This window comes from Trichoderma citrinoviride (assembly GCF_003025115.1).
Source record: "Trichoderma citrinoviride strain TUCIM 6016 unplaced genomic scaffold BBK36scaffold_2, whole genome shotgun sequence".
Taxonomy (NCBI): Eukaryota; Fungi; Ascomycota; class Sordariomycetes; order Hypocreales; family Hypocreaceae; genus Trichoderma; species Trichoderma citrinoviride.
In genome coordinates this window covers 621,348-642,204 of record NW_020194710.1, presented here as the reverse complement: position 1 = coordinate 642,204, position 20,857 = coordinate 621,348, and the positions used below count along the sequence as shown (strand labels likewise).

General features: G+C 55.1%; 4 protein-coding genes across 4 annotated transcripts; 3 read left to right on the top strand and 1 right to left on the bottom strand.

Annotated features, from left to right (window-relative positions):
• Positions 1 to 1,840: 1,840 nt before the first annotated feature.
• BBK36DRAFT_1187111 (hypothetical protein) lies at positions 1,841 to 7,047 on the top strand (the record flags this gene model as incomplete). The annotated part of the gene is made up of 3 exons (XM_024896523.1): positions 1,841 to 1,854; positions 2,010 to 5,211; positions 5,293 to 7,047. The coding sequence occupies 3 exons, from the start codon at positions 1,841 to 1,843 to the stop codon at positions 7,045 to 7,047; spliced, it is 4,971 nt and encodes a 1,656-aa protein (XP_024752762.1).
• Positions 7,048 to 7,591: 544 nt separating this feature from the next.
• Positions 7,592 to 9,016, bottom strand: BBK36DRAFT_1110945 (hypothetical protein; the record flags this gene model as incomplete). Its single annotated transcript, XM_024889645.1, has 2 exons — positions 7,592 to 8,510; positions 8,601 to 9,016. 2 exons carry the CDS (start codon positions 9,014 to 9,016, stop codon positions 7,592 to 7,594), a joined length of 1,335 nt encoding a protein of 444 aa, XP_024752761.1.
• A 627-nt stretch (positions 9,017 to 9,643) lies between these two features.
• On the top strand, positions 9,644 to 11,894 carry BBK36DRAFT_63553 (hypothetical protein; the record flags this gene model as incomplete). The annotated part of the gene is made up of 3 exons (XM_024898404.1): positions 9,644 to 9,673; positions 10,610 to 11,702; positions 11,878 to 11,894. The coding sequence occupies 3 exons, from the start codon at positions 9,644 to 9,646 to the stop codon at positions 11,892 to 11,894; spliced, it is 1,140 nt and encodes a 379-aa protein (XP_024752760.1).
• Positions 11,895 to 12,565: 671 nt separating this feature from the next.
• On the top strand, positions 12,566 to 13,943 carry BBK36DRAFT_1187106 (hypothetical protein; the record flags this gene model as incomplete). The annotated part of the gene is made up of 3 exons (XM_024896522.1): positions 12,566 to 12,644; positions 12,921 to 13,358; positions 13,456 to 13,943. The coding sequence occupies 3 exons, from the start codon at positions 12,566 to 12,568 to the stop codon at positions 13,941 to 13,943; spliced, it is 1,005 nt and encodes a 334-aa protein (XP_024752759.1).
• Positions 13,944 to 20,857: the final 6,914 nt, after the last annotated feature.

Below are 20,857 nucleotides of genomic sequence, written 5' to 3'. Positions count from 1 at the left end.
GACGCTACCAGATGCAATGCCAATTATACGTAGAAATGCGGGCGACGGATGCAGCTGCTGATCGGCCTGCCAATGGCCGAGCCAAGATGCGAGATTCCCGATGTCATCACAGACGGCCGAACTGCAGTACAAGGGACAGCAAGATTCGCAAAAGCTTCAAGCACATACCCCGAGGGTATTGATCCTGGTAATCATGCGTGATCATACGCAGAATGCTTCACGACAAGGCAATTCTGACTTTGTGACCAAATGGCAGCCCCCCTTCGTCTCGCCCGCTGGCAACCTTGTGTTGGTCGTAGGTAATGCAGGTAGCCGTTCATCGTCCAAACTCTCAATACGGAGCTCAAGCCTACCTCAGGCCTAGTGGGAGGATAAGCCGGCGTCCAATCGCCCCGAAGGAGTTAGCAGGCAAGCCTCATGTTTCCTTGCCTTTCACAGCCGCGACTTGATATCCATGGATGTCTGAGTCTGCTCGTGTGGCACCACTTACAAAGTACCAAAGCGAACCGCAGCCGTCATCACCTTATATGCTCATCATGTGCTGCTTGGCGAAGAGAAACAGCTTCAGCGCATCGCACTAATGCAGCTGCTGCCGTGTGACTCTTGTTCCAACACTCCAACACTCGGCCGCCGCTTTTTGACTCTGAACTGGATCGTCATCCGTGCCGTTGGGCTAGTGAGTGACTGGTTGGAGTGCGAAGGATATGGCGGGGGAGCACAAACATCGATAGTTGCCGTGTGTGCTCGCATACTTAGAGGGGATGATGCCTTCAAGCCGTTCAAACAAGATCATCATCATCATCGTCATCCGCACCTTTCTTGATGGTGGTAGCAAGAGGTACATCCGGAGTACCTTACCTTATCCACCTACGCCAAACGCTGCATGTACTCCGCATGTTAGCACACATTAGCACGTACATTGCAGAGCATCGAATCTCAGATACCAAGGTAAGGCCCGGTATATCATCATATCATATGTCAAAACTGTCCTGCACGAGAGGGAAAAGATGCAAGTGCACGTTGGAGAAACTCAAGAAAAAAGTCCCTTCCTCCGCCATCCCTCCCCACCGAATCGCGCGGAAGCTGCAATAGACGCTCCCTGTCCGCCTCTTTCCCCACCGATAACAGCTGCCATGCCGTGTTAGTCTGGCCGGTACGAGCAAGAGCAAGCCCATGGCAGCCGCGATTACCTTTCCAGGCCTGCACGGGCGCAGGTACCAGTACTCGCTCCTGGTCTTGCCTCCACTCCGGCGTACCTTGCCTTGCGCAGCAGCATGCCAGGACACCTGAAGCCCACCCGCGGTACCGCCGCCAGGGAGAGCTAGCAGCGCTGCTCCACCGCAAAGAAGCCAGTCTTGGGACTAAGCACACCGCGTACCTGTACATCCCGTCATACTTACCTTACCTTTGCCTTGCCTTGCCTTACCTTAACCTGTCCGGCGCTCGTCGCCTCCGAATCTTTCTTCCGCTTTTCTCTTCCATCCTCTCCTGCTCGGCCCTCGATCTTCGCTGATTGTCCCTTCTTTCTGCCTGTGCAGTCGTCGACGCTATGAGTGTCTAGAGAGCAACGACGAAAGCTCACGCGCCAGGAACGGAGACGAGACTGTTGGTCCTCGTCCGGGTCCCCTATTATCTTCTTTTCCATATCCTCTTACACCGCGCCTCTGCCCCGCGAATCCGCCCGTCTCTGCGCAGCTTCAACGCCGCCGGGAACCGCCAGGGCGCCGCCCTCCTGCTTCAAGCCTCGGGCTGATCCAGATCATCTTCACCAGTATCGCTACGACTTTTCCTCTACCTGCTTGCTGGGCAGCTTTTGCCGCTCTAGCCGGGACCAGCCATCATGGGCTTCGCTCAGTGCTCATGGCCGGTCTGGCGAGTCGATGACTTCACCTCGTGCTTCCAGAAAAAGTAGGTTTTTTTTGCCCTTGGCCCTCGACTCGCGTCATTGCTGCTGCGCGCTCCGCTCTACTGCCACGAACAATCCGGCTAATGGTCACTCCTCGAAATAGCTACCTCGCCGTCCTCTTCCCATTAATAGTAATTGGCATTTCTTTCTTGCATCTGGCTTTATCCAACATTGGCCGTCTTCGCAGTGGCAAGAGCAAGGGTTATAGCTCCATCTCGGCCGACGATAACGTGCCCAATCACACCGACATCCCGTCGTACGAACAACCTGAAGACAGCGATGACGACTCCGACGACCTCGAGATCAACGGCGGCCGCTTGGCTCTGGCCAAGGTGACTTCCAGGGGCTCCATCGTGCAGGCCGACACTCCTACCGGTCAGCGCCTCTCGCAGTTTGTCGAGGAGCTTGCCCTCGCTGGGCTGGTCGCCATCAACGCCTATGCTCTCGTCACTGGTGCTTTTGGCCCTGACACCCGTCTGGTGGCCATTGCCGGCCTGACGACATGGTTGTACACCTTGATCCTGGCCACACTGCGAGTCGCCCTGGGCACCTCCAAGTGGCGGATCCCTCGCATCTGGAACCACACCGCCACCATCTACGGCTGCAATTGGGTCCTCACCGTCTTCCTCTTCCGTTCCGCCATCATCCACCCTTACTCCAAGCTTTCCCAGAGTCTTATTTCCGCGGATTTTGCCCTCAACACTCTGCTATTCGCCATTGCTGCTTGCACTAGAAAGGGCAACAAGACGGTTGTGTTGGAGTGGGAAGATGGAATTGAACCTTCCCGCGAACCCCTCGCCAGTCTCTTCTCGATTGCCAGCTTCTCCTGGGTCGATGCCATCGTCTGGCAAGGTTGGAGGAGGCCCCTGGAATTGGAGGACGTTTGGAACCTCCTGCCCAAGGACAAGGCTGCCGCCGTTATTGCCAACTACAGACTTGCGAAGAAGACGACTGCCCTCTCGTGGCACTTGCTCAAGTATTTCCGCAGGCAACTGTTCATGCAGTGTTTGCTCGCGGCCATCGCCGGCGTCTTCACCTTTGCTCCCACCTTGCTCCTCAAGGCCATCCTGCAGTATGTGGAGCATCCCGAGTTTGCGCCCGTCAGCGTCCTCTGGCTCTTCGTAATTGCTCTTCCCGTTCTTGACACCATCCGTTCGTACTGCGATGGTATGGCTCTTTGGATTGGCCGCAAGATCTGTATCAATGTCCGTGCTATCATGGTCGGAGATATCTACGCCAAGGCACTGCGCCGTAAAGCTGCCGCCGGCAAGGACAAGGTTTTACTCAGCGAGAAGGCCAAATCGAACAATGAGCAAGATGCCGAATCTGGCGGCAAAGGCTTCGTCGGCAGACTCAAGCACGCTCTTGGGTTTGGTGGTAAGAAGCAGAAGAATGCCGTCGCCTCGGGCGATGCCGAAGCTGCCAATGCGGTCTCCAAGGCGAGCGAGGAAAAGATTGGAGCTGATGAGCAGGCCAATCTGGGAACTATCATCAACCTCATGTCCGTCGACAGCTTCAAGATTGCCGAAATCACCGCCTACCTGCATTTCTTGGTCGCTTCAGCCCCGACGCAGCTAACAGTTTCCATCTTCCTGCTGTGGCAGCTCATGGGTTTGAGCGCCATTCCGGGCATCGTCGTCATGGCCTTCCTCTTGCCCGTCAACTACATGCTGGCTCGCGGCTTCAACCAGACTTCCAAGAACATTATGGCTGCTACTGACAAGCGCATCAATGTGACGAGTGAGCTCCTCCAGAATATTCGCATCATCAAATTCTTCGCCTGGGAGCGCCGCTTCGGCAAGATTGTCGATGAGAAGCGCCAAGCCGAGCTCAAAGCTCTGCGCTCTCGATTCCTCCTGTGGGCTCTCGCGGTCGCCATCTGGAACTCGGTCCCCGTGCTCATCACCTTCTTCTCTTTCCTAGTCTATACCCTGATTGAGAAGAAACCCCTGTATCCCTCGGTTGCGTTCACGGCCATTTCGCTCTTTATGCTTCTCCGCGTCCCGCTCGATCTCATTGGTGATATGTTTGCTCACGTCCAGGAAGCTAAGGTCTCCATTGATCGAGTGGAAGAATACCTCATGGAGGAGGAGACGGAGAAGTACGAGCAGCTTGGACTAGACAATGTGGACGAAACCGGCAAGAAACGCATCGGCTTCAGGGATGCCACCCTGATCTGGGGTGGCAAGGAAACCGTGGCTGAAGATGGCTCCAAGGCATTCCGGCTTCTTGATCTCGACATTGACTTCAAGATCGGCAAGCTCAACATCATCGCTGGCCCAACTGGTTCCGGCAAGACATCCATGCTCATGGGGCTTCTTGGCGAGATGACGCTCGTGGAAGGCAAGGTGTTCTGCCCTGGCGGTCGCAGCCGTGAAGACGTTCGCCCCGATCCCGAGACAGGACTCGCCGATACCATTGCATACGTCGCCCAAGCTGCATGGCTATTCAACGCTAATATCAAGGAGAACATCATCTTTGCTGCGCCCTATGATGAACAGAGATACAACGATGTCATCATCGCTTGCGCTCTCCAGCGCGATTTCGAGATTCTTGACAACGGAGACGAAACGTTAGTCGGCGAAAAGGGTATAAGTCTCTCTGGTGGCCAGAAGCAGCGCATTTCCCTGGCCCGCGCCCTCTACTCGAATTCGGCTCATATCCTCCTGGACGACTGCCTCAGCGCCGTTGACTCGCATACCGCCCAGTGGATCTTCACCAACTGTATTAACGGTCCCTTGATGAAAGGCCGCACCTGCATCCTCGTTACGCACAATGTGCAGCTCTGTGTCCCTTCGTCCGATTACGTTGTCTTGCTTGAAAACGGCAGGGTCACTGCCCAGGGGCCCTCGCAGGAGGTCATCGCCTCGGGCAAGCTTGGTGAGGAAATCCAGCGTTCTCGACCCGTCTCCCATGAAGCTTCTCGTATGCCATCACGCGTACCCTCAAGTGTCGGCGATGAAGAGACCATGCTCAACGGCAACGGCGACGCCTCCGGCGCTGCGAACGGCGCCAAGCAGGACAAGAAAGTGGAATCGTCCAAGATCTCTTCAGAAGAGACAGTGGCCACGGGAGCCGTAAAATGGTCGGTTTTGAAGGCCTACCTGTCTTCGATGGGGCCCTGGTGGTTCTGGCTTGTCGCCTTGTTTGTGTTTGGCATACAACAACTCTCGACCGTCGCCACCAACGTTTGGGTGCGAGAGTGGGCCAATCAATATATCGAAGAAGAGACGGCCAACGTCTCTTACAGCACCTTTTCTCACGTCTACGGCGCCGCATCTTTCCTCAAAGGATCTTGGGCCTCCGTCGCCACTCTGGGCAATGATGTGCAATCCTTTGTTAAGCCAGCTCCGGACATCCTAGACGTTCCGCAGGATTTCCTCCAGGCTCGTCCGACTGCAGTGCCACAGGTCAATGTCGCCTACTACCTCGGTGGACTTGCCATCATTGGGGCTCTTGGCGCCATAGCCGCCCTGGTCCGGGACGTATGGATCTTCTTTGGGTCTTTGACTGCATCCAAGAGCATCCACGACCGATTCATCAACTCTGTGACGCGAGCCAAGTTCAAGTTCTTCGACGTGACCCCTCACGGTCGGCTCATGAACCGCTTCAGCAAGGACCTTGAGGCTGTGGATCAGGAAATCGCGCCCACGGCCATTGGTATGATGACTTGCGGTCTCTCTCTCATGGTGACGGTTGTGCTCATTGCGATCATCACTCCCCGTTTCCTCATTGCTGCCGTCTTCATTGCTATTCTCTTCTACATTGTTGCGGCTTTCTATCTACGCGCGTCTCGCGCCCTGAAGCGCCTGGAGTCAGTCCAGCGCAGCCCGCTCTTTCAGCAATTCAGCGAGACTCTCAGCGGCATGACGACGATCAGAGCGTACGGTGACGAAAGACGCTTCATTCGCGACAATCTGACCAAAATCAACTTGCAGAGCCGGCCTTTCATCTATCTTTGGGCCTGTAACAGATGGCTCGCGTTTCGGGCTGATTTACTCGGCAACCTGGTGTCTTTCTTCGCAGGCGTCTTCATCATCAAGAACCTGGGTAAGATTGATGCCGGTGCAGCAGGTATCTCCTTGAGCTATGCGTTGAACTTTACGGAGAACGTTCTGTGGCTCGTTCGCCAATACGGCATGAACGAGCAAAACATGAACGCCATGGAACGGGTCAAGGAATATCTAGATGTCGAACAAGAAGCCCCAGCAATCATTGAGGATAGCCGGCCCCCGGAGAACTGGCCCGCTGAGGGTGGTGTCGAGTTTGTTAACTACACTGCTCGTTACCGTGCTGAGCTGGATCCGGTCCTCAAAGGAATCTCTCTCAAGATCAACCCCAAGGAAAAGGTTGGAATCGTGGGACGGACTGGCGCAGGCAAAAGTTCGTTGACACTGGCCATTTTCCGTGCCCTGGAAGCCGATTCGGGAAGCATCATCATCGACGGCATTGATATCAGCAAGATTGGTCTCCAGGATCTCCGAGAAAACATCACCATTGTTCCCCAGGATCCCACACTCTTCATGGGCACCATTCGAACGAACCTTGATCCGTTCGATCAGTATACGGACGAGCAAGTGTTTGAGGCTCTGAGGCGCGTGCAACTTATTGGAGAGGACGAGGCGGTCCGCCCCACCACGCCTACCGTTCAGGTCACTGCCGAAGGGGAGAGCTCAGCAGCCTCCTCTGGCACTCGTACCCCATCAGTCGCCACAAACAAGAACATCTTCCTGGACTTGTCCTCTCCCGTATCCGAATCCGGCTCCAACCTGTCCCAGGGTCAGCGACAGCTTCTGTGCTTGGCACGAGCGATGCTGAAGAAGCCAACCGTCCTGGTCATGGACGAGGCTACAGCATCCATCGATTACAACACGGATTCAAAAATTCAGAAGACCATCCGGGAACTCACTGGAACCGTCATCACAATTGCACATCGTCTTCAGACTATCGTGGACTACGACAAGGTCCTCGTGCTAGACAAGGGAGAGGTGGTCGAGTTTGACCACCCATGGGAGCTGATCAACCGAAAGGACGGAACATTCAGGAGCATGTGTCAGACTAGTGGCGACATGGATACCTTACTCCTGGCTGCCATGAAGAAATGGGATTCGGGACGTGAGGAACGAGAAGCTCAGAGTTAGAGACAAAGACGCGCACAGGAGGAGACAGAGGCGCCGATGAAAAGAATTACGAGACCAACTAATAGTGTTATTGGTACGGCAAAAGTATCAAAAAAGGGGGGATGAGAAGGCAGCCTATAGAACACAACGAAGTACATTAGGTGTCGAGAGGACAGACACACCAAACATGATGTATGAGCATGACTAGTATTTATCTTTATGCTTGGATAGTACATAGAAGTATTATTGAAAGCTTTCATTTACTTGTGCATCAGTAGCGGTTCAAATCGTAGATTGTCGTCAAGATTTGAGTGACGTATCCGATGGTCGAATATCGGAGTAGGAATTTGAATCAGCTGCAGATTGCAAGGGAAGAGAGGAACAGGAGACCAGATTGCATCTTGCACGCCAGACTCTGCGTCAGTTTGTCAATCCCCCCCAATTGAGGCTGTTGCAATTTCTGTCCAGTTGTTTCCCTCTGTAGCAGGCACGGTCAAGCAAGGCCCCCATATAACAAACCAAACCCGCCCCACCACCCCCTTTTTTTTTTCTGGCAGTCTCCCCTCTACCTATTTTGCAAACTACTGCCGACATTCATACTCTTGATGCCTAGAGTATCCCTTTCTTGTAACTTATATCCAAGCCCGTACTTGCTCCCACCAGACGAAGAACCGTTTTCATTTGCAGGCGAGGGCGAGTACGAAAACGAAGCGGTGCGGGCGGCGCAGAGCTGCTGCAGCGAGGCGTCCGTCATGGAGCCTAGCCATTGGGTCGAGGAGTTTCCGGCTCTGACGTTCTTGGCATTGATCAAGTCACCGGCGGTCGTGACGATGACTTGCTGGCTATCCTCTTGGGCGGAGACGTCGTCAAAGACGTGCAGTCCTCGCCGGGATGCCTGTGCGGCGGCGGCCAGGTTGCAGACTTGGAGGCACTGTCTGGCTGTGACGAGTTCCTTGAGTAGTTGGGTTCGATCTTCTTCCAGCTGTTGCTGCTGCTGCTGCTGCTGCTGCTGTGGTAGGAGTGAGATGACCTCGGTGTTGCGCGGCGGCGGCTTTACTGGGGTTGCTGCTGCGAGCTGTTTCTGCAGCTCGGTCATCGTGACAAGTATTCTGCCCCTGGCATCACTGAGAGCCAGGGCGGTCTTGTTGGCACAAAATTCCTCTTCTGCCTGATCGCGCTGCTGCTGCTGCTGCTGCGGTGGAAGATCGTTTTGCAGGCTTTGCAGGTGGGCTATCGCGCTCTCGCATATGGCGAGGCATTGCTGGACGCTTCTCCGTCTCTCCTCTTCCATCTGCGCTGTGCTGCTGCTTTCATCGGCAGCAGCAGCAGCAGTAGCGTCGGGGTCCTGTTCCTGTCGGAGGAGGCTCGCAATGCCGGCAAGCTTTTGGTCAATGTCACGCAGATGCGCTTCGAGATCGGCTGTTGTTTCCTGGATCATCTCGTTGTGCTGATCCATTGCTTCGCGAGTGACCTGCGCAGTTTGCCTTTTGTAAAACCAGTGTTAGTTGTAAAGAACATAAGAAGAAGTCCGACATGTGAAGAGATTATGCTTGTAGCGAGGGACCGGGACGAACATGTTGAGGCTCCCGAGAGCTACCGCAATGGTGGCTTTGTAGCCAGCCAGCATATCCTTGAAGTCTCTGACATCGCCGCCCATGTATCTGATCCGGGTCCAGTCGCGGAAGCTTGTACGCGAGCCACCGGAGGAATGCCTGGTGCATTTCAGAATGACGGCCTTGAAATCTTGACAGATTTGGTGGCAGCGGAGTACTGGGTTCTTGAGCATCGACACCACTGGGCCCTCATCGGATGTGACTACGCCTCTGAGAGACTCGAGGACCTGTATAAGCGACTCAAGCTCAGAGCGGAGCTCGCGTATTGTCCGCTCATGGTTTCGAAAAGACTGAACGGTATCATGTAGAGACTTGCTGGAGTCGAGGGCGCCCGTGAGGATGCGGAAGACACCAGAGGATATGGTAAGAGGATCCATACTCGCCATAGTTCAAGTAGTCCAGACGGTTACGATGTTCATTTGGTAGATAATGGATCGATAATTTCGGAGTATCTGTTTGGATGAGTTGATGGATAGGCAAGTGAATATAGGCAGTACATCCTCTTGCTTCGACCTGCATCACTCAGCCTCCATCATGAGGCTGTGGAACATGCCCACCTGGCGCGCGGCAAATTCTCCGCCAAGCGAGAAGCAGAACATGTGGCATCGCGCCTCTTCGGTATAAACGCTGTTGTGCCATTGGCTAGCCAGTCGCTGCTCCAACTAACATAATCCCGTGGGCAGAGAGCGGCTACTTGGAAGTAAGACATTTGTACGAAAAGTATTATGTCTTGATGTGTTGTTGGTCGTAAAGTCACCTGGACAATGGTGGCAGATTCAGAAGGGCATGGGTAGGTGACAATGGTGGTGGGGTAACTCAAGGCAGAAGGCGAAGCCGTCTCATGGTCAAAAGGTCAGCGGAGGTGAGCTGGCGAGAAGTCTTAACGAAGAGTCAATAATTGATCAATTCTTTCGTGTTTGTCCATTGAAGGAATTGTTGAGCTACTCTGGAGAGACAATTCGCCAGTATCGGCCCAGTGGTATCAGCCCAGCGGTGTTGTGACTATGCTCCTATTGTCTGGTCGTTTGTTGTATGTATGCCGTCTATCCAAGAGGCAGCCCACGGCGTCGAGCAGCGCTATAGTCCGTACTCAACAAATACCTTGGAAAAGGAACACGTTGATGCAATGCTTCAAGCGGTCTCGCCTCGTCTCGCCCTCGTTTCATCTGGAAGCCTGTGAAATGCCGCGGAGCCACGACGGCGTCGAGTCGGGCGTTTCCGCTTCGGGCATCATGCCACGAGCAAGTGGAGGCGGTGCTGAAGAATCACCGGCGGCGACGTAAGCCAGCGAGACGAGCTTCTAGTGTAATACATGGTGCCATTCAGCCGCAGCTTGTTGTTGTCGTTAGCAACAAAGAGACGCAGCTTTCGACGCAGTCCTGCATCCATCTCCATAGGGCACCTACGCCTGTCTGCCCAGCGAGCCGCCTAGCGGACAGATAAAGCCGGGGTGAAGCCACGTCTTTGCCTCTGCTGGGTTCGTGTGAAGAGTTGGAGGGATTGGAATAGAGTCCAAAGAGAACAATATCTTGGTCTATTCGGGTGAAGGATCGAGAGTTGAAAGACAGAACAGAAGAAGAGACTCGGCTGGGAAAGAAAGAACAGGCCAGGAGCCACCGCTGCACCTGAAGCTTACGTACCTGCCTCTCTCACCGGTTTTAAGCTTCTTTTTCCCTTATCGATTCCTAGCCTAAAACCCCCCTCAACACCATCTTTTTTTCATTCTTCATCCTCCTCGTGTTCTTCGCCTCTCATCATACCTGATCCTCTGCTCTTCTTTTCATCTTTCTGTTTCATTCCCGTGCCTATACTCCATCATCATCATCATCATCATGGGAAAGCCAGACTTTCTCCCTCCTCCGTCTCCGGCTGCCGGCCCTGCATCGCCCTTGGCCGAGGCTGCAGGCTCCATCTCTCTCAACCCAACGTCGGCCACCTTTTCCGCAGCAACGCTGGGCAACCATCGCCAGACGTACTTTGACGACGACCCTACCGAGCTTGCCGCCGACGATCTGCCTCCGCTGTATGACGAGCACGAGAACGATGCTGTGCCCTTCATCGACCCTCTGGCCCCCACCACGGGCCCCGGAGCCGGCGGCCTGACCATCGAGCCCTTCAAGCGTGATGCTCGCTCAGACACCGTCTATTACCTGGATCCCCGCCTCGACTCTGACCCCAAGTTCCTCTACGACAACCTCGTCCAGCTCGCTCAGCTGCCGCCCAGGCCCTTTGCGCAGATCCGCGGCACTCACACGGAGACTCGCCGCAGGTCGGATGACAAGACGGAGCAGGTCACCGTGGTGGACTTTGACATTGAGATTGAGCTCACACACCTGCTCTACGTCAACATCCGGGACCCTGCAAACGGCGCCTGGCGACAGCTGCACGGCGTTGGCAACCTGGAAAAGGTCCGTCGCGGCACCGTCTTCCCCACTCGCGCACCGGGCTTCGGCGGCAGCGGCGGCATTCTCGAGAACGGCGAGCCCTCCGTCGAGGAGTGGTGCCACCGCTTCTGTGCGAGCCGTGCCGGCCTCAAGAACCTGGTGCTCGAGCGCCGCGTCACCGGCTGGGACTGGGACTATCTGAAGAAGCAGTTGGAGCGCCTAGTCCACGACACCAACTATCGCGGACACACGAGCATCACTTTCCCGGTGCGGAACTCGCGCGTGGAGATTTACAATGCCTGCCGTGTAAATCAGATGCGCTTGACCAAGTGGATCGAGGTCATGTTTATGCTGACGCTCCTGTTCCTCGTCGCCTGGCCGTATCTGTTCTTCCGCACCAAGCGCTGGGAGACGGTGTATGCCGAATGGGCCATGAGCCGTGACGAGGCGGACGGCACGGGCTGCGTGGAGCGTCGCTATGCTTCCATGAGCGAGGCCCAATGGTACCAGATGTGGGCGAGAGCCATCCAGAAAGCCGTCCTGGAACGCAGGCAAGGGCATCTCGACCAGGGCGACGTGGAGAGGGCCGACCAGCCTGCTGACCAGGCCGGTGGCTTTGCCGGCATGGTGCAGGCCGGCGTCGAGGCCATGGGCGTCGTCAACCGATCGTTTGGGTGGGGAGGCGACAGCGGCAACAGCCAGCCCCGGCGCTTCAAGTTTGGAAGACGGTGAAGGCACTTGCGTGTGTAGCTCGCGGCGAACAACATGATGGTCCTCTAGATGCGCTATACATTGGATACCGCAATCACTTTTTTTTCTTCACTCAACACATGGAAAGTCTTGCTTTGGTAAAGGAGTTTTGGAGTTATAGGGTAGCATTTGATGTTCAAGTGAAGCGTTTGCCGAGCTGTTCCTCATGTACAATCTTTAGCATGTTAGCTGATCTTGTTCCGGTCATGATATGATTATATATATACATACCTAAGCGTCTACTCGTATGCTCATCCAATTTATATTATGATTGGTTTATAGCAATTGGTTCTCGTGCTTACCAGCACTTCCATCATGTATTACAAAGTGCTTGGATGTCACTTACATACAATCGCGACCTCGCATCCCCCACAGACAGCCTTCTGCCCCTCCAACCAATTGTCTGTTTGCCCCCCGCCCTGCCAATCAGCCGGACGTGGCTGACCAGCCCATCACTAAGCACCGACTTTCCACCCCATCCAAACTCTCAAAACTCATTACATCTTCATCTCTACCTCTTCGCATAACACACATCACACCTCAACACTCGTCCTCTACAGCAACACGAAAAACTCATCATCTACAGAACTTTTCAGTAAAACAAGAAGTTGCTTCAATCAGTAGCTCAGTCCATCACACGCCCTCCCCCCGGCCCGCACCGGATAGAAAGCTGCAAAAAAAGTTTTGTTTGCTGGAAGCTTGCCCTGCAACTGCCACGTTGAAAATGAGAAGGGGGGTTTGAAGGGAAAAGAAAAAAAGACACATATACGCAACTCGCGTCTTTCATTGATAATGGACGTTTCCAATCCGAGGAGGATACTGGCTGTTAGCCTTGAGGGCTCGGAGCATCATCTGAGTCGAGTTATTAAAGGTATGTGGCTGATGTCGCTTGTGTAATGTGCAAAACGTTGAGATGCGTCTTTTGTGGCGAGGTGCGTGAACTGGAGGAGGATGTCGTTGGTGGCACATGGTCTTTTCACTTGAACTATATGGTGAGATGGGCTGCAACTCATCTCTATATGTGCTACTCTTATGGGTCGTGGCCATCATTCATACATCATACTCACATCTACGTCAATTCAAACTCGTCTTCTCACCCTCAGTCATAACACATCGTGCAAGTCCCACAACTGACATCGCCAACCAGATCTCACCGGCTCATCACCAGAGCCAGCATCAACATCCCTAGCCGGCACAACGCACGACCTCGACCTCAAGACCTCCTACTACACCGCCTCCGTCCCCATCTGGCTGGACATTATCGCCTCCCCGTCAGAGTGGGCCTCATCCTTCCTCTCCGACGAGGCCCGCGAGGTCCTCGCCGTCCTGGGCGGCCTTGTCCTCGTCTTCGCCATACCGACTGCAAGTCCCGCAGCTTTGACTGCGGATAACGATCTCCCGAGCCTCATTCGACACGTGGGCAGTGTCCTTCAGAAAGGCCTCGGTGGCTGGGACTGGGATGGTGTTCGGCTGGCGGTCGGCATTGGTGAAGGCGAGGCCGATGAGTGGGATGAGCTGTGCTCTGAGTTTGGGATGGAGTTTGTGCAGCTGAAGAGTGGGCAAAAGGAGAAGAACGAGTATGGAGGTATGTTGGCTTCCTGAAGCATCTTTTCAACTGGTGGCACTGGTGGATACGGCATCACCGCCGCGACATAAACGCTGACTGCAGGCCCTTACAACAGAAAAGACGGGCATATCCCGTGTCATGGAAGCCCTTGAATCAAACGACTGGGAGCAGCTCAACGACGGCCCGCTCTCCGATTTTGGCGAGACGCGGTCCGATGATGACGACGGAGCGGATTTCGACCCCGAGAGCCTGGACTTTGGCATGGATCGTTCCGACTTTGAAGGGCTGCGTATGGCGATATGGGACACAGGCCGTCTCGACGAGACTGAGAAGAACGACTCCGCTTCCGCAAAGCGAGACGAGGCAGACCAGTCCAAGGTGTCAGACGTCAGCGCTGGCTCGGCTGCTGCTGCTGCTGTTGCTGCTGCTGACAAAGATGGCGAGGCGCAGGATGATCGCGAGCTCGACGACGAGGATGTCGCCAAGGTGGAAAAGATGATGAGGAAGCTTCAGGCGGCGAGGGAAATGGGCGAGGGCATGGGCGAGGCGCAGAGGAGGCGGCTGGCAGCCAAAGCCGTCGAAGAGGTGATGCGCGAGCTTTGAAGATCCCAACGAACACATGGTTTTTTTCTCTGGCTGCTCCTCGCTACTGTTTCCTGTCTTGTTTTCCATACGCAGGCCAGACGTATCATAGCCCCAGAGTTCTCATCCCAGCTCTCATGTTAGCTCAGCATATGTGTTTCGTGGCATTCCTAATGCATGCGCTTTGTAAATCAGTTTCCTACCAGGCGAGCCCCCTAGACGTTTGTGCTCGTTCTTCGTGACGGGTGAACTTGTCAGTACTGAATCTGGCGTATTCCAAGAGGTTCCACCCCTTCCGCGGAATCTTTGCAGCCTGTGACACCAGACAGCAACGGCGGTATGTGATCCCCTGCATACGCCGTACTCTACGATACAGCTTCCAGCATCCAGTATCTCGTACGAAGTAGTGGGTGGCGATGGCAATGCACATGATCCCGTGCCCAGCAGCAAGGGACCACCGTTAGCATCATGTATCATGCCAAAGCATGAGGAAAAAAAAGATGAGACATACCCGACGCCTTGCATACGATACAACCAGGCGTCTCGGCAGGACGTTTTGTTGTTTTAGTACGCACCCGCATCTGAGTACCAGCAGTGTCCAAAAGCTCTTAGCATCGTGTTTCTGCCGCTGTCTGTGCCAGAATCCCGTGCATATAGTATACCTATTTACGCGTCTGGGCCCATCATCTAACGCGGTTTATCCCATTCAAGGGGCGTCTGCATGATGTTTGGCAACCAGAAGCTTCAGATGAGATTGAGATTGATAAGCTTTTTGCCGTTGGTTGTGTGATGACATCAACTGGCTCAGTCATAGCCCTAATAAGGCCCCCATGTGGTTGAAGCAAGCCGAGAGAGCTAGGCTTAAGCTTCAAGTCAGGCCATGCTAGTATTCGGTATCAGGAGTGAGTTCCAGTCTCATCGTGATGGGGTTTCCCTGCGTAGGAAGTGGAGCGGGATAGGTAGGCCACAAAGTCATATTCTCCGGGCAGACCCGTTTTCCCAGCCTGGCTCGTCGAGGTGAGACACGTAGCATGCGGATGGGCGATGCTGCACACAAAAGCCTCTGCTGCAGACGTAAACAGGGCCGCGGCAAACCAGGAAGCCAGAGGATTGCGGCAGTATGAAACATCACACGACTGACCGTTGCAGTATGTATACATAGCAACATCCTGTTGGATTGCCGCTGTCTGATTCATGTGCCCAGTGCCTCACAGAGCTGCCATAGACTCCATACACGGGCGAAGCACCCATCGCTGCGTCACTCGAGTCAGCGCAGACTGTTGATCCTTTGGCACTTGAGGAGAAAGCCCAGGTGGACTCCGCCGCGTCTAAGTGCTGATGTCCTATTCCGAATGTTGGCAAGCCCGACTACGCAGCTCCAGTCGGCCCTAGCTGGCGGGATCCAGTTTGCTGGAGGTTCGAGTCAAGCCGACGATGGCATGGGAACCATAGCACTCCGTACAACTTATGATCAGCAAAGACGTCAGGTTTGTTCCCCGACCGTCGAAAATGCAAAAGGACCCTTTGGTATTCCCTGCCGTGCTGCCAGGCTAAGTAGTCGCGCTTGAACATCTGAGTAGACATTCCGATAGTTGCTGGTCTCGGGTGAATGCCTTGAACCCTTTCTACTCCCCTACCTTCAGTCCACCGAGGCCCAGAAGTGGCAAGAGAAGCCAGGCAACCTGCGACAATAACAGTCTCATCGCTTCTAAAGCTTCGAAAATCTTCCCTTCTTCCAAGCATAAGACAGCTTGGCCGACGGCTGAAATCGCCGCAGGCCGCGACGTCTGCGAAGGGACATCTGACACAATACATCATCGATGCCCAGGGGCGTTTCCGGGGAAAGAAAGAACCCTTCCCCCCAGAATATGTGCTCAGAAATTGGGTTGTACTTTGTACTTGGTACTCCATCCGGAATCTTTCTCACTGTCTGGGCTCCACAGGGGTGTTCAGGTCTGGTCATCGCCAGCCGCCCAAAGATGAGAAGGCTGATGTGAATTTGTCCGTTTGTCGGCTCGATCTCGTCGGGTTCAACGGGACAGGTAAATCTGACACGAGGTGGAAGGACGAGGGCTATTCTCGTACATACATACCCGTTAGCATGGAGAGAGTGTTTATTCGCCAGTCTCATCCCAGCATGCAGTCAAAGACATGCGGGAAGTCAAACCGGCGGCAAGGTTTCATTCTAGGAATCCCCCGATATGCCGCAAGACAATTGTGTTCAAGAAGGGATGTCGCTGGGATTGGTGTGGAGATGGAAAGCCGTGCTTGTGAAGGATCGATCGGAGGCGGAATGGCCCTCCAGATGGAATAGTAGATGGACTGGAGAGGCCAGGGAATGCTTGGTAGTACATATGGAGCCTCAGCCGCGCTGGAGCTGCCCTTCCTGCTTGGAAGCAGCTGCACAGCGGCTTGCATGTGCATGTGCATGAGCATGAGCACGTCGCTGCTCGATGCAATGATCTCTCCCTATCGTCCTTTGGGCCTAGGACAATTCCTAGTGGGTTGCCTGTGGTGGTTGGGCGGAGCGCTCCCGGCTACTGGTTGGCCGTGGCTGACGCTGAGCGACGCCAAGTCAGTGAAGTGACAGGGTTCCTAACATCCCGGTCGGTCCTAGTCAGGGGTAAGGAGGCAGTGGAGCGTCGTTGAGCTTCTCTGGGTCCCATCGGGCATGCTGCACTGTGTTTGCAGCTCTTGCGTCCTGTACTGTGCGCCCAAGACAAGCATTGGTCCGTCGTGTTCAACGGCGATGCTGCCTCTTTCTCCAGAAGCTTGCAAACTAAACGCGTGCTTCAATTCGAGAGAGCATGCCCATAGAATTTGCCACCACGTGTATCGTATCGTATCGATCACGTATCATTATCAACATGGTGTTCATGGGCCTTTGACCCGGCTGCTACCCTGAACGCCTCTGCGATAGGGAGACGGACATCCTGGCTCTCTTCTGCGGTCTTGCCGTCGAGTTTTGTCATCTCTCACACCGGCCGGGAGAGATGGTGCCACTGATGACTAGCACTGCTCCGTGCCTGCAGCTCGCGAGTAGGGTGTCGGTCGTGGATGATGCACTGGCGGCCGTAGTATTTCGTAGACCGGCAATAACAGGAGGATGAGCCTGGTGCCCCGTGCTGGTGCTACTCCACGCTTGGCAGCCGGAATGCCTGCCACACTCGATACCGTCCTGCCGCGATCATCGGCGGCGAAAGGGAAGCGAAGTGGACGTGTTTCGAAAAGGGGAGCGTCTCTGTTTTGAGGGTTTCCCCAGTCGCCGGCCCCTCGCCTGACGTTGCTGGAGCCGACTGGCAAGGGCCGGGATGCATGTGGTTAAGGGGCACGCTGCATGTCCAAATGCGACTCGCGCCATCGTCACATCGCGCTCTTCTGCAGGAACAACAGCCGGTCTCCTTTTCTGGCCGCAACTATGCCCACATGCACGAGAGTTCTAGTAATAGTAGTACTTCTCGGTGATCTGTCTGTCCCATCAACTCGCAGTGGACTCGCAGTTGTCGTTCATCCTGTTCTTCGCACAAAGCACGAGTAATCCTGGAGAGGCAACGTGAGAGCACGGATCATGTAAGTCTTGCTTTTACACTAGTACCATGATGATTTGAATCGTTGGATATGCCATTGTGTTGTAGATGACTTGAGTTGTCGTGGTATCTCGGCGTATTTCGCACGCACGAGGCAGTACTCCGTAGCAGACTACCTCGTCTCACACCGAGAGCCTGGTAGTAAACCGCCCTCGCCGCTCACATCATAGCCTTCAAATGATGTCACCCACCATCGGTTGACAGTCATTAGTGTGAACCTGCCGCCATCTGGCTTATCATTAGCTGGACGCGTTGAATTGAGCCGAGGTGGGCACGACGGACAAACTCTTTGCACAGACGTACATACTACTATGAGCATGTCCGAGAATGTAGCGCCATGCATGCGTTAGGGTCGATAAGTGCGGTACTAGTAGTTGTATGGGGTTGAAGCTAAGACTTCATCCATCTGCCTGCGTCTGTACGAAGTGTTCCTACTCGTACGGAGCGGCTAGCAGTTCCACCATTGCTCCTTGGCGTTTGGACTTGCAAGCAACACCAGGTACAAGTGATGGCGCTGCATCGGCCAGGTAGAAGCTGTTGAGTTCGTCGGTCCGTTGTTACTGTCCCATCCTTTGCGAACCGCGTCCAGCTCGAGCCACAGAGGATGTACAAGATGGCATATGGGGTGCTAGTAGATCGAGCTGACGGCAGGACTAATTACGTACCAGACGCTAGAATCTCGCGGTGCAACTCGAACAACGAGCCACGGGAAGGGCAGAGCGGTGATGGCACGGTACAGTATGTAGGACCTTGCCCGGAAAGGGCACACCAGATTCCTGTCAGTCGCTGGACCAAGTGCCGCGAAGACAAGTCCGTCTGTGTGTGCTTGTGTCTCGTCCTTGTCCTCGTACTACCAGTAGCGGTGCTCGTAGTACTCGTAGTAGTACATGTGGTGGCACCTGCTGGCCTGGGTTTGCTGGTACGAGCGCAGTGCTTCTCCGTACCACGGCAAGACACGGAATCGCTCATACTACAGTACACCATCGTGGCCTTGGGCTATTCCGGATGGACGCCCTCATGTCGAGCTCTGAGTCGGCCGGTGTTCAGGCTGTGGGGGCGATGGGTCAAGCAAGGCTCGTGAGTGATGATCTCCGGGGGCTAGACCGCTAGACCTGCGAGCACGAAGAGACGCAGTAGCGCTGCAAGGCGCTGGTTCTTGCGATGCTCTTTTCTGCTTCTCGTCCTTTTGCCCAGTTGACGCAGCGGATAAATGTCTGGTCTGGGAAGCCTTGTGGACAAACACCAAGCTGATTGGTAGCGGAGACCACAAAGCAAACCACCCATGGTCTGCATGCAACCATCAACGGCGGTTCCTTGTCTCGCCCAAGGCACGCATCCTCGCCCTTGGGTCAACGCGCTTGTTGCGTGGGAGTTTGGCGTTGCCAGCGACAAAAGGGGAAGAGAGGGATAGGGGACAGGACATGGAGGCCGGCCAGTGGGACATCAAATCAACCTGGTGCCACAAGCCGGCACAACGTGCGAGTAAGATCGTGCATACTCGTAGACTTGCCTCTCAGAGACGGGACTGTGACTGGGTGTTCCCGCACAAGTGCTTCGTACAGCTCTGTCGACTGATGGGCGCCAGACAACGGCCAGTGGGTGGCGTTGAGCTGTGCCGTATGGCTTGCCGAATACCCAAGGGCGGTAATCGCCCGTCCTGAAGCTACACATCATACAAGGCTCTCTGCCAGAGAGCGACTGCTTTCGCTTCGGATGGGGAGGTCTTGGCTGACGTGCCACTGGATTTTTGTCAGGCCTACCTACCTAGGTATGCACTCCGTACGACGTCGGGTCAGCAGCTGTACGTTCCGTCGAAAAGAGGCACCTGGATCAAGCGAAACTCAGCAGGTGGTCTCCTTTATCTATTAGTACCTTCACTCTTGTCGAGTCCTTCAGCTCGGCTGGCAACCTTGTCGCCTGCCATTGTCGCTAGCGGCTTCTCGACCACAGTTCTCGTGCATACAAGGGCTCGCTCCTGGTTGCTGCATGCTCTGGAGGAGGCCAAGGGCCGTACCTGCATACTCGTACATACGGCTAGTGGTTTGGAGGTTAGCTGGATGGAGCAGACTGGCTGGTGCCTCGAATCATGCGCAGACGCCCGCTCAGTCGAGCTACCTATTTGCCTATCTGTTCATCCATGGATGCTGCTGGCACTTGTCCGAAGCATTGTGGGCGTCTGAGGTCGCCGACACCAAGCAAAAGAGGAAAAGAAGAGCGGCGACTGCATTCTGCGGCACGAGAAAGCGCCTGAAGAACAGCCGATCGCCTCGAACGGCTCAACGTGGATGGCCTGTTGTTCGAGGGATGTTGACGAGGATGAGCAGGGCAGCATCTGCCATGGTACGGAGTTAGACGTTTGGAGGTTTTATCGTTCCAGATTGCTCTTGCTGTTGGAAGCACGTGTAAGCAGAGAAGACAGGAGATGCTCCGTCCGTGCCTGCCCAGAACTGGAGTTCCTCAATCACCCAGAGAAACTACCTCGCCCACAGCAACTGCCGACTCGCTTCGGGTTAGCTAATCACTGCATGTCAGCACTCAATGGACAGTTCTGAGGTTATCTACCTACATGTACCTTACCTACAGGAGCTAAGGTAGGTTACAGTATCAAGAGCAGTATCGGAGCATTCATTGCATCTGTATGGTCTTGCATGTCCTCAAAAGTGCTTGCAGGCTCTAGGCGCAGCACAGTAACCCCCCCCTTCAAGACGACACGATAACGAGGCCTGGCTCTGGTACCTGCATGCTGCGCGTGTCTGCACGGAGGGCCGAAGCAGGCGAGCCTGTACCTGCAGCTCTCGCCTCTCGAGTCCTTGGAGCGCGAACCCGCGGCCAACCACTGCACCTATCCCCGTACTGTGTCCGCACTGTCGCTGCAGGCGCCTGCCGGGTACAGCTGCTAGCGCTGCTGCTTCGAGAACCGATTCTGCCGCCGGATTGTGCGAATGCTGCAGCTAACGGGCTGGCCAGGGTTGACAGGCAGAGGCGACAGGGCTCGATTGGAGTGGCCAGCCCCCAGGCCCGAGTCTCGCCAGAGGAACGGGACAGGCGAGTACCTGCGCGCGACCTCGACCAGAGCTGGACCAGGCCCGATGACGCCGTTGGCCGGCCGCGAGGCTCTTGTCCCCCGCCCGTACCCTCCTCCTCAGCACCCTGGCGCCAACGGATGTCCAGAGCAGGCAAACGCTCTGATCAGCTGGCGTCGAGCGGCGGATGCAGGGCCCGAGCCAGTACCTGTACGAGGGCGGACTGAACAGTGCGAGCCCGACGGTAGTGTGGGCGGGACTGTTGGCTAGCACCCTCCTAGCGCATCCTGTTCCTGTCTGTTCCTGTTCCTGTTGCCGTTCCTGG